The 15,637-nt window shown below is 44.8% G+C and overlaps 1 protein-coding gene across 3 annotated transcripts in view; it reads left to right on the top strand.

Moving 5' to 3' along the window:
* Positions 1-2,096: 2,096 nt before the first annotated feature.
* Positions 2,097-15,637, top strand: part of AFG3L2 (AFG3 like matrix AAA peptidase subunit 2) — a 44,850-nt gene continuing 31,309 nt past the window's right edge. For 2 of the 3 annotated variants that reach the window (XM_017852871.1, XM_017852873.1), the window contains exons 1-7: positions 2,097-2,220; positions 2,888-2,965; positions 6,339-6,454; positions 6,611-6,763; positions 9,477-9,551; positions 13,419-13,543; positions 14,521-14,794. In XM_017852871.1, coding sequence (XP_017708360.1) covers positions 2,112-2,220; positions 2,888-2,965; positions 6,339-6,454; positions 6,611-6,763; positions 9,477-9,551; positions 13,419-13,543; positions 14,521-14,794 — 930 coding nt within the window. In that variant the 5' untranslated portion in view covers positions 2,097-2,111. The remainder of the gene's footprint in view (positions 2,221-2,887; positions 2,966-6,338; positions 6,455-6,610; positions 6,764-9,476; positions 9,552-13,418; positions 13,544-14,520; positions 14,795-15,637) is intronic. The other variant, XM_017852872.1, reaches the window with a different exon arrangement.

Raw genomic sequence — 15,637 nt, 5'->3', positions numbered from 1 at the left:
TTCTGTGAGCTGTGGTGAGACTGGCTTAGTTTCAGAGACGTTAGGTTGTTAGAAAGTGGAAGTTCCTCCCTCATGGCCGCCTTGCCATTGACCTTCTCCCACCGTGTTTTGATGGCACCTTCTCCTGCCGTAATTGGACTTAGCATGTGACCCTCACCATAAGCCCAGCACCCTGTTTCTCAGGCTTCCCCTCTTGCAGAACTGTGAGCTAAATAAACCTTCCGTTGTAAATTGCCCAGCTTCAGACACTCTGTTATAGCGGAACAGAAAGGACTAACACTAAGACGTGGCAATATAAAGACCCCTTCATATTACCTCTGCGCCACCCCTGTTCCTTGTACTTAGAGCTTTTGTTTGGTTACATTGTTATGCCATAGTGTAACTGATTTGTCCCCATGAGTTTCTTCCCTATGTTTCTGTGCTTAGGGGTGGGAACTGGTTCTGATTCCCCTTTGGACACCCCACTGCTTGACAGCACCTGGGCTGGAGTTGTTGACTTGTCTAGCTTGAATAACATTTCATTTTAATCTACATCCTTAATGGATTTCGCATTGGAAAAAACTCTTAGGTTGCATTCTTATCTGTTATCAGTGGTTATTTCATAGGCCAGGTGTTCCCAGTGGTTGGGCAGGGTGTAACACAACATAAGCTCCAAAGTCTCCCCGGCCAGTATTGCACTCAGACAAAATCAGCGTTGGTGTCCCTGTCTTGTTTTGCTGTGTAGAATTGTGTATTTATTTGAAGTTAAATCATCTCATTCTGTTTTGTTTCTTATTGACATTTTTATTTACAAACCATTCTTCATCTTAAATGTACAGTTCATTAACTTTTAACATACTCACAAAGTTACGCAACCATCACCACTGTCCCCAATTCCAGAAATGTTCAGCACTCCAAAAAGAAGCCCTGTGACCATTAATAATCACTTCGCATTTCTCTGTAACCATTCCCCCAGCTCTAGGCAACTACTGCTATGTATCTCTCTATGGATTTGCCTATTCTGGACGTTTCATATAAATGGAATCGTAATGTGTGACCTTTTGTGTCTGCCTTCTTTCACTTACTGTAATGTTTTCAGGGTTCATCCCCGTGTCGGTGCCTCCTTCCTCTGTCTGAGTGACTGGTATTCTCTTGTATGGGTATACCACATTTTATTTATCTGTTCATCATCAGGGGGTGAACGTTTGGGTGGGTCCTACTTTTTGACTGTTATGAATAAGGCATCTGTGAACATTCGTGTGCATATTTTTGTGTGGACATGTGTTTTCACCTTCCTTGGGTTGGAGTGGCATTGCTGGGTCATATGGTAACTCTACATTTACCATTCTGAGGATCTGTCAAACTGTTTTCCAAAGTGGCTACACCATTTTACGTTCTCACCAGCACAGTGTACAGGGCTCCAGTTTCTCCACATTCTCACCCACACTTGTCTTTTTGATTATAGTGGGTGTGATGTGGTTTTATTTGGTTTTGTAATTTTTGTAATTATTACTTTATTTTTATTTTTTTGAGATAGAATCTCACTCCATCACCCAGGCCAGAGTGCAGTGGTGCGATCTCGGCTCACTGTAAACTCTGCCTCCTGGGTTCAAGCAATGCTCCTGCCTCAGCCTCCCGAGTAGCTGGGATTACAGGCGCCTGCCACTGCGCCCGGCTAATTTTTGTATTTTTAGTAGAGACGGGGTTTCACCATCTTGGCCAGGCTGGTCTTGAACTCCTGAGCTTGTGATGCACCCGCCTCGGCCTCCCAGTGTACTGGGATTACAGGTGTGAGCCACTGCGCCTGGCCAGGTTTTGTCTTTTGAATGCTACAAATTAAACAAACATCATCAAAGTGAATGTGTTGTCACATAATTATAATTGGACTGCAATTCCACATTATGTCTGATTTTGAAATATTCTTGTTTTCTGGATAATAATGTGTGTCTCCTGGTTCTTTTGCTCGAAGAGTGGCCGAGTGCTAGGTAACCCTGGTCCTCACTAAGGGAGTCATTCTCTGTTACTTCATAACCACCTGAGGAAGAGAGAGACCTTTAGTCGACTTTATGACCAGGAAGTGAAGCTCTTTTAAGTTTTTTATCTTGATATAACCATGGTTTTATTTTTATGTCATGTTGCAGCTTTACCGATTTGTTACAACTCAAACAAAGGCCAGCAGAAATTCTCTTTTGACAGATGTGATTGCTGCTTATCAAAGATTCTGTTCTCGACCCCCAAAAGGTAAATGCTTAGGTGTGGCTGTAGTGTTCTACGTTCTTAGGTTGGGTCTTCTGTCTCCTTCTGTAATCCATTCCCCTGCCTCCAGCTTATGTCTGATTACAGCGATGAAGATATGTCATCTTCAAATGTAATGCATTTGTAGAAATGAAATTGATATGCAAAAAGGAGGCTTTTTCCTTTAACACTTCTGGGTTGTGAACTATATTATTTAGACTTTGATGTACTTGTACACAAGAAATGTTATGCTTTTAACTTGTGCTTTTTTTTTTTTTCTTTTTTTGAGACTGAATTTCGCTCTTGTCGCCCAGGTTGGAGTGCGCTGGGGTGATCTTGACTCATTGCAACCTCCGCCTTCTGGGTTCAAGTGATTCTCCTCCCTCAGCCTCCTGAGTAGCTGGGATTACAAGCATCCACCACCACACAGGGCTAATTTTTGTATTTTTAGTAGAGACGGGGTTTCGCCGTGTTGGGCAGGCTGGTCTTGAACTCCTGACCTCAGGTGATCTGCCTACCTCGGCCTCTCAAAGTGCTGGGATTACAGGCATGAGCCATCGTGCCTGGCCAGCTTGTGCTTTTCAATGATGCATCAGCTGCTTTGAAAACAAAATGAACACAAAACCTGATGAATTTTGGTTTGACGATATGTATTTTTTTCCTTTTCTAACAGGATTTGAAAAATACTTTCCTAATGGAAAAAATGGAAAAAAAGCTAGTGAACCTAAAGAAGTTATGGGAGAGAAAAAAGGTACCTTTTGACAAGATTATATTTGAATTTTGTGTTTTCCCCTCATGTATTATGGTGATAGTTTCCACTGAACAAAGAAAAGAGTTATCAGGCTGGGCAGTATCTCACGCCTATAATCCCAGCCCTTTGGGAGGCCTAGGCTGGTGGATCACTTGAGCCCAGGAGGTTGAGACCAGCCTGGGCAATGTGGTGAAACTCCGTCCCTACTAAAAATACAAAAAATTAGTTAGACATGGTGGTGCACACCTGTAGTCCCAGCTACTCGGGAGGCTGAGGTGGGAGAATCACCTGAGCCCGGCAGTGGGCTGTGATTGTGCAGCTGCACTCCAGCCTGGGCAACGGAGAGACCCTCCAGAAAAAAAAAAAAAAGAAAGTTATAGTGTCAGTTGTGAAGCTGTAGGTTGCAAGTAATTTTGAAATTCTGCAGACCCCATGTTTCATTTCCCCTTAATTTTCTGTTGATATTTTCCCGTCATTTTGCAAACTGAAGTAATTTAAGACCACCTTGGAGGCTTTGGCTGGTCACACTAAGCACATTCGGTAGGTACCTGGGACATAATTTCAAACACTGAGAGAAATCTTAGAAATCCAATACATGCAACTTAACTTGATACATACTGTGTTTTAGGACAGTGTTTTAAAAATTGCTGCTCAGAGCATTACCTCACCCTAGGGATGCGGAGAGGCTGTCTTAGAGCTCGGTGGCTGGGGGAATGAGTGGGCCTCTTGTGCCCATTTCGATTGGCATCCTTGCTTTTTAGGGAAATGTGAAGAACACTGTAATTCAGTTGTTTTTTTTTTTTTTAGAAGGAGTCTCACTCTGTCGCCCAGGCTGGAATGCAGTGGCACGATCTCAGCTGCCTCTTGGGTTCAAGTGATTCTCCTGCCTCAGCCTCCACAGTAGCTGGGATTACATCCGTGCACCACTACGCCTAGCTAATCTTTAAGAGATAGGGTTTCGCCATGTTGGCCAGGCTGGTCTCGAACTCCTGACCTCATGTGATCCACCCGTCTCAGCCTCCCAAAGTGCTAGGATTACAGGCATGACCACTGCACCTGGCCTCAGACCATGTTTTTAAATTTGCTTGTCATCTAGTTAGACAAATACATGCCCAAAGAATGCAAAGGAGTAAGAGCCACAGGACATGGGGAGGGAGAAGCGCAGGTGTGGGCTGGTGACAGCCCCGGGTCTCTACATTGGAGCAGCACCTAGAGTTCTCCCAGTGCATGCTGGGTAGTCTTTGAGTCTTGGTGCGGGGCTGAGTAATGATAATACAACATTTCGGGTGGCTTTTGTGTGGACATTCCTTTCTCCCTGAGTGGTTTGGAGGGTTGCACAGCTTTAGTGGTGTGCTTACTGCGTGTTTCCCAGTCCTGGGCCTCACTGAGGGGGCTGGGGCTTGTGTACATCATACCTGTCTCAGACTCCACTTGAGACAGAGGTGCAGAAGCCCCTCATATGCAGCACATCAGGGAGAATGTGTCATGAGCCACATGTTAACATAGCCACTGAGGATGACCAGGTGCCTGTAGCCTCCCATCCTGCTACACTGGAGGGGTTGCTTCAGGTCACTGAAGACATCAGAAGTGTATTCGGGCCGGGTGCAGTGGCTCAACACCTGAAATCCCAGCACTTTGGGAGGCCGAAGTGGGTGGATCACCTGAGATAAGGAGTTGAAGACCAGCCTGGCCAACATGGTGAAACCCCATCTCTACTAAAAATACAAAAATCAGCCAGGCATGGTGGTGTGCGCCTGTAATCCCAGCTACTCAGAAGGCTGAGGCATGAGAATCACTTGAACATGTGAGGCAGAGGTTGCTGTGAGCCGAGATCACACCATTGTACTCCAGCCTGGGAGACAGAGTGAGACTCCGTCTAAAACAACAGGGACTGAATTACAGTTTTCCTTACATACATTTCTCTAAAAAGCAAAGATGCCCATTGAATACCAACTGTGGATGTGTTTTTTTTTTAGCCATTTGTCAAAACCATGGGCTTTCCTGCAGAAGAAAGTGTTAACAATGTATACTTTGTGGTAGTGGGAAAGGAAATACTTACTTTTGTTGTGTTTTGTTGTTGCTGTTGCTTTTGAGATAGGGTCTTCCTGTTGCCCAGGCTGGAGTGCAGTGGTACAATCACAGCTCACTGCAGGCTCAAACTGTAGGACTCAAGCGATCCTTCTGCCTCAGCCTCCTGTGTAGCTGGGACCGCAGGTGCACACTACGATGCCTGGCTCATTTTTTTTTTTTTTTTTTAGACAGAGTTTCACTCTTATCACCCAGGCTGGAGTGCCGTGGCACCATCTCGGCTCACTGCAACCTCTGCCTCCTAGGTTCAAGTGATTCTCATGCCTCAACCTTCCGAAGTAGCTGAGATTACAGGTGCCCACCACCATGCCCAGCTAATTTTTTTGTATTTTTGGTTGAGATGGGGTTTCACCATGTTGGCCAGGCTGGTCTTGAACTCATGACCTCAGGTGATCCAGCCGCCTCAGCCTCCCAAAGTGCTGGGATTACAGGCGTGAGTTACCGTGTGTGGCCATGCCTGGATAATTAAATTTTTTTTTTTGTAGAGGCAGGGTTTTTTTTGAGACGAAGTTTTACTCTTGTTGCCCTGGCTGAAGTACAATGGCATGATCTTGGCTCACTGCAACCTCCACCTCCCAGGTTCAAGTGATTCTCCTGCCTCAGCCTCCCTAGTAGCTGGGGTTACAGGCATGTGCCACCACGCCCAGCTAATTTTGTATTTTTAGTAGAGACAGGGTTTCTCCATGTTAATCAGGCTGGTCTCAAACTGCCGACCTCAGGTGATACACCCGCTTCGGCCTCCCAAATTGTTGGGATTACAGGCATGAGCCACCACATCTGGCCAGAGGCAGGGTCTTGCTTTGTTGCCCAGTCTGGTCTTGAACTCCTGGGCTCAAGGGATTCTCCTGCTTTGGCCCCCCAAAATTCTGGTATTACAGGCATCAGCCACAATGCCTGGCCAGAACACACTTTTAAACTTTGAGTGAGGACTGAGGAATTTGCATCCCAACTCTGTGACTTATTCACTGTCCCCTAACACTGCCACCCGTTATCCACCAAGTTACTTAAGCTATCCTTTCTCCCTCTGTGAACGGTATAACAGTCCTGTAATTTCTTGGGTTATTGGGTTATTGTGCATGTTTCATGAGATGATGCAAGTATAGCCCTTGGGAGCCTCCCTGATTGGTAAACTTTGTATTTGTATTTTTTCTCATAGTGCTTCACTTAGTAACTGATCAGTTGCCACAGTGTATTCTGCAATAAGTCTTTTATTAAACAGTATACATGAAGACATTGCTGAGAGAGCTAAAACCTTGCCGTGCTTCTGTGTGTGCTCTTTGTTTAGGAACAGAGTCAAAGCCAGCTGCTACCACACGCTCTTCTGGAGGAGGAGGAGGTGGTGGTGGTGGAAAACGAGGTGGCAAGAAAGATGATTCTCACTGGTGGTCCAGGTTCCAGAAGGTTTGATGCTATACATTGTGTGAATTTTGAGGTTACAATAGTGGCCCAGAGAAGGTTGGGAGGCATTAGTAGTGTTGGAGGGATTTGTGTCTCACAGAGCATAGATCGTATTGTGGAATTTAGTTCTTCACAGAAGCTGTCTCCCTCTCTGCCCAGGGTGACTTTCCATGGGATGACAAGGATTTCAGGATGTTCTTCCTCTGGACTTCTCTGTTCTGGGGTGGAGTCATGTTTTACTTCCTGCTCAAGAGATCCGGGAGAGAAATCACTTGGAAGGACTTTGTCAATAACTATCTTTCAAAAGGAGTAGTAAGTATTTTATGGGATTGGTGGCTGTTGTGGTTCAAAGGTGAAATTAATCAGATTAGACGAAAGAAGTGACAGCAGGTTAACCAGGCTTGTCCATTGTAAAGTTGTTATTTTCACTCAGATTTTTCTGATGCTGAGAAGTACTGCAATCAGAGAACCCGTGTTTTGACCTGGTGTCCTCACATTTACCCCCAAATTCTTTTATTTCACTATCTCCCAGAACTGGGTTTTGGCACCACTGCTTCTGACCATGGTCTTGGCAGTCCTCTGCTTGCGCACTTTTCTCTCGTGCCCTCAGCTGCCTCTGCTCTGTGCTGTCGTGTGCCAGCCTCTTTGGGCTCTTTGTGGGTCTTTACTACGTTTAGTCACCTGCAGGCTTGGCAGCTAATCAGAGTGTGTCAAGTCAGAGCAGATGGGGCTCTAAGGGAGAGCCAGGTGGGCATGTGGTCCCTGCCATTTCTCTGTCTGCGGAGCAGCCTTTGTTACTGCTTGCTGGGCTTGCCCACGTGTGACTATATTCACCACAACCAATGAGAAATAAGTAAGACCATATTTCAGCATATTTAAGATGCTATTGATTGTAAGACACGTGGTATTTTATAAGTTGCTAAGACAAATCTAATAAGAGGCTGATGAAATTATGACATGCCATCAATTATAAAATGGATCTGCATTTCTGATGTTAAAATATGAAAAACGTGTGTCTTAGAATTGATGCAGTATAGTGATGGACACCAGGATTAAGCCTGCTGTGTAGCCTTGGGGAAACCCCTTAACCTCTTAATACTCAGGTTTTCGTCCACGAAATGGATAAAGTAAGACGACATTAATACTTACCGAGGTAGTGTAAAGAATTTAAATGCATTCTAAAGGTTGTACAGGAAGGTAGGGATGTAAGAAATGGTGATCTACTCAGATGGGCAGCTGTCGCTGTGCTCAGAGCTGAAGTTGACTGAGATTAACTTTAGTTTATGTTTCCCTGGAAGTTGCAAACCTTCAGTGGGCTGCAGAGTTCCCAAATGCTTACACTGGACAGATCCTGCCTGTGCCGTTGTCCTGTGTGTAGGGAGATGGGTTCCTGGTGCCTCCTATGCCACCATCTTCCCAGAGTCCTCTTATCTAGTCGGATTTTTGAAACCTGTTTATCTCATGAAAGTGAGGATCTTTTACGTGTAATTCTCAGATGTAGTGGGGACTCCCACTCAGAAGCTGCTCAGAAGCAGTGGTCATCGCATGTGCACTGGGCTGCAGCCGTCCTTCGGGTTGGATTGGCAGGTCTTCGAGGTGGCTTCTACGTAATTCCAGCTCCTCCTGACCCTCTGGCTCTTTGGCATTAGTCTGCTGTCTTCCCATCAGGGGTCTGTGGGATGGAGCAGTGCCAGTCATTCCTCTCCGACAGAGACTGCCTCTAAGAACAGTCACTCCCCGATTCCAGCCCCTCTGGGGTTGCTCTGGGGCTCCCTTGCTTTTTGTCATTCTTGCCTTCCAGACTTGCTGACAAAGCAAGCAGTGGGAAATAAGCACATCCCAGAGTGCACGTGCTCCTGAATCAGCTACAGTCCTTGGGGTGTGGTGTGTAACAGTGTTATTAAGAATCCTATGTAGGCTGGCCGTGGTGGCTCCTACCTGTAAGCCCTGCACTTTGGGAGGCTGAGGTGGGAGGATCACTTGAATCTAGGAGTTTGAGACCAGCCTGGGGAATGTAGGGAGACCCCATCTCTACAAAGAAATATAAAAAAATTGGCCACTTGTGGTGGCTTGCACTCTTGGTCCCAGCTACTCAGGAAGCTGAGGTGGAGGATCTCTTGTTCCCAGAGAGGTTGAGGCTGCAGTGAGCTGATTGTACCACTACACTCCAGCCTGAGTGAGAGCCTGTCTAAAAAAGAAATTTAAAAAGGATCCTATGTAATTAGGTGATTCAATTTAAAAAGCAAACTATTTTATATTTATAGAGTGACAAAAATTAAAAAGTCTTATACTACCAAATGTTGGTATGTCCTATAGAGCAATAGTCTATGTCCTGTAGAGCAATAGTAATATTTTGCTCATGGCAGTGTGAATTCAGGAGCCATTTTGGAGAACAATTTGGCAATATCTGGTAAAGCTGAAGGTACGTATACCCTGCAACCCAGCATTAGTGTGTCTATCTACAGGTATGTTTCCTGGAGAAATTTTTTAAGATGTGCCCACAAAGGTAGATATGGGAATGTTCATGACAGCATTGCTTGTGAGAAATGTGTAACAGCCTAGCTGTCTATTAACAGGAGGATGGATCAGTAGCTTGGGTGTGGTCATAGCATGGCATACCCCGCAGCTCAGAAGTGTCAGCTTGCATAAACCTCACAAATGCAATGTTGAAGGGAAAAAAAAAAGAAAGTTGTAGAAGGATACTTATATATAAAACAAGACCATTTTTAAAGTTTAAAAACAGGCAAAAGGGAATATGCATATCGTGTAGGATTACCTTCCTGTGTAGTGCAAGTATAAGGATGTGGTTTGGGCAGTGCAGCCCGTAAGTGAGAGCATAGTCCCCTTTGGGAGGGGCTGTGCCTGGGAGCTTCCGCAGAATTAGAGGTGGGAACGTGGGGCATCCTTACCTGATTCTTTATTCTTTCCTTGTATGGCTGAAACGTCATATGCATTTTAAATGAGCTTAAGAGTATCTCAAGTATTTTCTGTGAATTTATGTGTGAATTTATTTTTAAAATTCTAGGTAGACAGACTGGAAGTCGTCAACAAGCGTTTTGTTCGAGTGACCTTTACACCAGGAAAAACTCCTGTTGATGGGGTAAATCATTTTATTAATTGATGTGAATTAGTGGTAAATTAACTTTTCAGATTTAAAGCTGAAAGGAAAACCTGCCTCACGCTATAGGAGTTATACGCACCAGATCTATCCGAACTGGGCAGTGTGGCGGGGTGATCTCACTAACATCAGGGGAAACGGGAATGTTGTGTCTGGATTAGTGATACAGGGATTGGCTCGGTGTTTGTTTCTGATCATCATTTTGACTACGTTTAGGAGACAGCGAGTGAAATCCCCGTTTTCAGTATTCCAGAATATGACTTTTCAAGACTGAGAAGTAGTTATTTGATGAGGAAAAAAATGTAAAATCTCAATTGCCTGTGTTTTGAGACAGCTTTTATCAAATTGGTTGTAAAGCGTCCCCACCATCTCGTAACCATTTTGTGATACTGTTTTCATTTCCATTTGATTTCCTATTTTAAAAATAAGTTGTATTTCCTCTCCAACTAGTCTGGAGTATACTTCCAGAGACCCCAGAGCAAGCTGAATGCATTGAGGAAATTCTGGAGCGGGGAGAGGTGAAGCTGAGGCTCCCAGGACTTGCCAGGCCCTCTGAGGATAATTGTGTTTAACCCTTTTCTAGCCATCCCGCCTGGACAGGGCAACAGTGAAGGACAGCTAGAAGTGATGGTGACCGTATCTCTCTGTTTAATAGCATGTCCGCAAATAGCAGAGTGTCTGTAAAGTCATAGGGCTCTGGTGTTGCCCTGTGTTTAGGAAGGTATTTTAATTGTCTTGATTTCCCCCCGTTCTCTCTAGCTAATTATGCAATACCTATTAATAACCATGCTTTATCTTCAGACTTGAGTGCTAGGATTTAAGTTGGCACTTTGTTATGAGGCCAGTGGGCAATGTGTGTTCTAGCACTGTGGGAAGCACGCACACACCCATCCGTCTGCTTCTAGGAAGGAAGCCTAGGGAGAATGGAGGGATGTGTGTGAGATGTCTCTGCGAGGACGTCCTCTCACACATTGTCTGTACGTAGCAAAAAATGAGAAATAACCCAGAGGCCCATGCCAGGCACCGGGTTAACAGGGAATCCTTGTTCCGTGTCTGTTTCCGTGTGAGCAGTTGTCCTTGGGGGCAGGGCTGTCCCTAGGGGCAATGTTGACATTGGCGGGAACTTGTTTTCCAGTGTTGGCATGCACGAGCATTTATGTGCTGAAATTCATACCGTTGTGTATAAAGTGCTTTCTTTGTGTCTCTCTTTTATATTACAGTTAAGATTTATGTTGATTTCTTTTCAAAATCGTATTTCAAGATTGTAAAGGTGGTATTATACAGTCTTGAGGGACAGGCCTGAAATGCTGATGCTGTTTGTGTCTGAATGTTGGGGTTATGGATGTCTTTGCTTTCTTTACGTGCATATCCCGAGTTTTTATAGAGAACGTATATTACCTGCTTACTAAAGACTTCTTGTTTTGAGCTTTCAGAAACAGATTTTCAGTGTCCTGCTGTGAATGGAGCAGCAGTGCTGCACACACACACGCTTTAGCCTCACATCAGTTCTACTCTTGACTGGTAGATGGCTTACCTTCTGTATGACAGTAGAGAAGGGCTTAATGCTTAAATGAGATAGGGTCAGTCAGTGGTGGTTTTCAAATTTTAGCGTGCATAAGAATTACCTGGAAAGCTATTAAAACTTGAGTCCTGGGACCCCACCCCCGCAGAGGTTCTTATCTAGAGTGTGTTCTGAGACTCTGCATTTCCAACATGCTCCTGGGTGGTACCGTGCTGGTCCTGGGTTCACACTACTGTGATGGGAGCCAGGCGTTTGGCCTGTTGCCCAGTTGATAGCAGGGGCTGAGTTAGGGAACGTTCCATCCTTTGTGGTTAATCTATCCTGAGCAGGTTTTGGGGCTTTGTAACCATGTGAATTTTGTATCTTTGTCAGTGAATAATTTACCAAATAATGCTATGTTGTTACATAATATAAAACTTACTCTTCATCCTTTATTTTAGATGGAGAGAAATACCACAAGAGTGATGTTCCTCACTTCAGCTCACACTGGTGGAAGGACGTTCCTCACGCAAGTGACACTGGTGGGAAGGACGTTCCATCACTCAGTTTTTTTTCAACACTGGTGGGGAAGACGTTCCTCACTCGTGACACTGGTGGGAAGGACCGGTTCCTCACTCAAGGACACTGGTGGGCGAGAAGGATGTTCCTCACCTCAGTGACACTGGTGGTGAAGGATGTTCCTCACTCAGTGACACTGGTGGGAAGGACATGTGATGACATGTTGCTCTCTTACGAGGGCTTTGCTTTTTTGTTTGTTTTCTGAGATGGAGTCTTACTTTGTCACCCAGGCTGGAGTGCAGTGGCGCCATCTTGGCTCACCGCAACCTCGGCCTCCTGGGTTCACGGCATTCTCCTGCCTCAGCCTCCCGAGTAGCTGGGATTACAGGTGCCTGCCACCATGCCTGGCTAATTTTTTGAATTTTAGTAGAGACAGGGTTTCACCATCTTGGCCAGGCTGGTCTTGAACTCCTGACATCGTGATCCACCCGCCTTGGTCTCCCAAAGTGTTGGGATTACAGGCATGAGTCACCACGCCCGGCCTTGTTTTTTGTTTTGAAATGGAGTCTCACTCTCTCGCCCAAGCTGGAATGTAGTGGCACAGTCTTGGCTCACTGCAACCTGTGCCTCCCGGGTTCAAGCCTCCCAAGTAGCTGGGCCTATAGGCAGATGCCACCATGCCTAGCCAATTTTTGTATTTTTAGTAGAGACAGCCCGAGACCATGGTGGCCAGGCTGGTCTCGAACTCCTCACCTCAGGTGATCTGCCGCCTGGGCCTCCCAAAGTGCTGGGATTACTGGCCACTGTGCCCAGTGTCTCTAATGAGTTTTATATCATAGACTTACTGTTTTGATTTTAAAAATACGTTTTTTAAAAAAGATGATTGCAGGTTAAAGGAGAAACAGTTTTTTGTACTATAAAATGGAGTTAATACATGCGCAGTGCTTGAAATGGGGTCTTTTAGCTAGTAAACTCCATAAATGTGAGCTGTTAACATCAGTGTCCTCATGGTTGTGCAGAGGCAATGTGACACTGTGGTTAGGACACTGGTTCAGGAGCCAGACTGTCTGGGTTCAGATCCCAGCCGCTTATTTTGTGTGTGATCATGAGCAAGTTTTCTCATCTGTAGAATGGGAACAGGAGTCAGGGCTCATATTCGCTCAGTACAATAGGAAATAATTACATGCTGGTTGGTAGAATAGCCTTGACCTGGCCCCTCAGGCATCGCTGTGCTGGGCCCTCTGGGTCTCTGCAGCTCCAGGGAATAAAGAGGGAGTGCCTGGCACAGCAAGGCACATCTGTTCCAGTTGCACAGTGGGGGTGCGGTGTTCGGATTTTGAACATCATCCTCAGTGATGGCACCTGCTTCTTTGGATGATCCTCAGGATTGAATGAACTAATGCATCTAAAGAGCCCAGAACAATGCCTGGCACTTAGTACACACCCAGTAAACTTTAATTCTTATCACTGTTTGACAGTAGTTTTAAATTTGGGAATAGGGAGCTAGGGAATGGAGGAAGAGGAAAATAATGCGTATTTATTTTTAAAAGGATTATGTTTTCAAATAGGTTTTTCATTCTGTTTTTTGAGTTTATAATTTTAGAGCCACTGAGATATTGCTGCTAAAGAAATGCTTATTTGCCAAGAATTGCCAAGTGTTCTCAGTGAGTGACGTTTAATCACCACATTATTAAAGCCAAATTTTTATTACTGTTTTTTCTTTATAAATTTTCAGTATTTCTGAAAATTCTTAAAAGTTGAACCCTTTAGTGAATTGAACCTTTTAGTTTCACTTCATTCTTAGGGTATTTGTTTTTCTGTTTTTATAGCAATACGTTTGGTTTAATATTGGCAGTGTGGACACCTTTGAACGGAATCTGGAAACTTTACAACAGGAACTGGGCATAGAAGGAGAAAATCGGGTGCCTGTTGTCTACATTGCTGAAAGTGATGGGTAATCTCAAAGATAATATTTTGGAGACTGTTTGCTGTGCTGCTATGGTTCACTGTGTTCTGTCCCTGGGTGCAGGGCTACATGTTATATTCTCAAACAGGCCTTTCTCAGTTTGGCCAGATTTTAAAAAAACTATTAGTAACTCACTAGTTTTTGCACATGACTCATTCATTTTCTTGTGTTTTTGAGATGGAGTTTTGCTCTGTCGCCCAGGCTGGAGTATAGTGGTGTGATCTTGACTCACTGCAACCTTTGCCCCCACCCCGGTTCAAGTAGTTCTCCTGCCTCATGCTCACGAGTAGCTGGGCTTATAGACTCCTGCCACCATGTCCAGCTAATTTTTGTATTTCTAGTAGAGACAGGGATTCACCATGTTGGCCAGTCTGGTCTCAAACTCCTGACTTCTGGTGATCCACCCGCCTCAGCCTCCCAAAGTGCTGGGATTACAGGCGTGAGCCACCACACCTGGCTTTTATTTTATTTTATTTTATTTTTTTGATTCATTCATTTTCTATACATTTATACTTATCTTGATTAAGCAGTGGTTTCGGGTATTAACATTCAATGCATTGACCTTTGGAAGGATTTTAGCATAAAGAACCTCTTTGTATCAAAGAATGGCATTCCCATCTTTGAACTGTCATTTATGTTTATATTTCACAGAGTTTTCCAGGATTTTTAGGTGATTCTTCTCTCATCAGAACTTCTTCTTTGGGGGTTGTCTTTAATAAGACCATGCTAGTAACCCCACTTAAAGTCTGGGCAGATGCTCCATTTATTTCAAGAGTTGGTTGCCATGGAACTTATTTGGGAATTCTGTGGCCTTTGAAGAACACTTGCAATTTACCCTCATTTGTATTAAGTGCAGAAGGTATACCTTGATGTAGCTATGTATGTTTATATTGATACCTTGCACCACATGTGAAAGCTGGAGGTGAGCAGCCAGTCCTAACCCATGTTGTGCTGTGTGTTCCCAGCTCTTTTCTGCTGAGCATGCTGCCCACAGTGCTCATCATCGCCTTCTTGCTCTACACCATCCGAAGAGGGCCTGCTGGCATCGGCCGGACAGGCCGAGGGATGGGCGGACTCTTCAGTGTCGGAGAAACCACTGCCAAGGTCTTAAAGGATGAGATTGATGTGAAGTTCAAAGATGTGGCTGGCTGTGAGGAGGCCAAGCTAGAGATCATGGAATTTGTGAATTTCTTGAAAAACCCAAAGCAGTATCAAGACTTAGGAGCAAAAATCCCAAAGGTAAAATGAACTTTTAGAAGATTAACTTTTCGAAGTGTTTCTTGATCTCTGGAGTTATAATTTTATGAAGTTTGATTACTTATTATACATAGCTGTTTTCCTGTCCTTCCTCTTTCTCAGCTCACTAGGGTAGCCTCTGCCCAACTCGAGGATCGTTTTGGGTCAGTTTTTCTGTGTGAGTATGTCTTGTATAGTGTGTGTATTCCTGCAAATATCTGTGTTACCTCCTCTTGGAAGCCTTTTCTTGATTCTTCTTCCCTCTTCCTCCAATCTGATTTAGATGCCCTGTCTCTCAGCAACTGTAGGCCTGCAGTAGCTCACTGACCGTGTCACACACTGCTGTCACCCAGTGTCCCTTCGAGGGATGAATGTGGACTGTGCTGGTGGTGGGCTGTACCCTATAGGGCTTGGTGCCCGTAGGGCTAGGCGTGGGACAGTAACTTCACATGTGTTAAATGGATCAGCTATTAAGTAAATTAATAAAACGTGAATGAATAAAAACTGGCCGGGCGCGGTGGCTCACGGCTGTAATCCCAGCACTTTGGGAGGCCGAGGCGGGCAGATCACAAGGTCAGGAGATCGAGACCATCCTGTGAATAGTGAAACCCCGTCTCTATTAAAAATACAAAAAATTAGCCAGGTGTGGTGGCGGGCAGCTGTAGTCCCAGTTACTCGGTACGCTGAGGCGGAAGAGTGGCTTGAACTCGGGAGGCGGAGCTTGAAGCAGTGAGCCGAGATCGTGCCAGTGAACTCCAGCCTGGGCGACAGAGCGAGACTCTGTCTCAAAAAAAAAATAAAAGTAAAAATGTATATTTCTTTTTTCTTTTTTTTTTGAGACGGGGG

Source organism: Rhinopithecus bieti, unplaced genomic scaffold (genome assembly GCF_001698545.2).
Source record: "Rhinopithecus bieti isolate Rb0 unplaced genomic scaffold, ASM169854v2 scaffold_35884, whole genome shotgun sequence".
Taxonomy (NCBI): Eukaryota; Metazoa; Chordata; class Mammalia; order Primates; family Cercopithecidae; genus Rhinopithecus; species Rhinopithecus bieti.
Note: the sequence above shows the minus strand (reverse complement) of the source record. Positions and strands in the feature narration are given on the sequence as shown.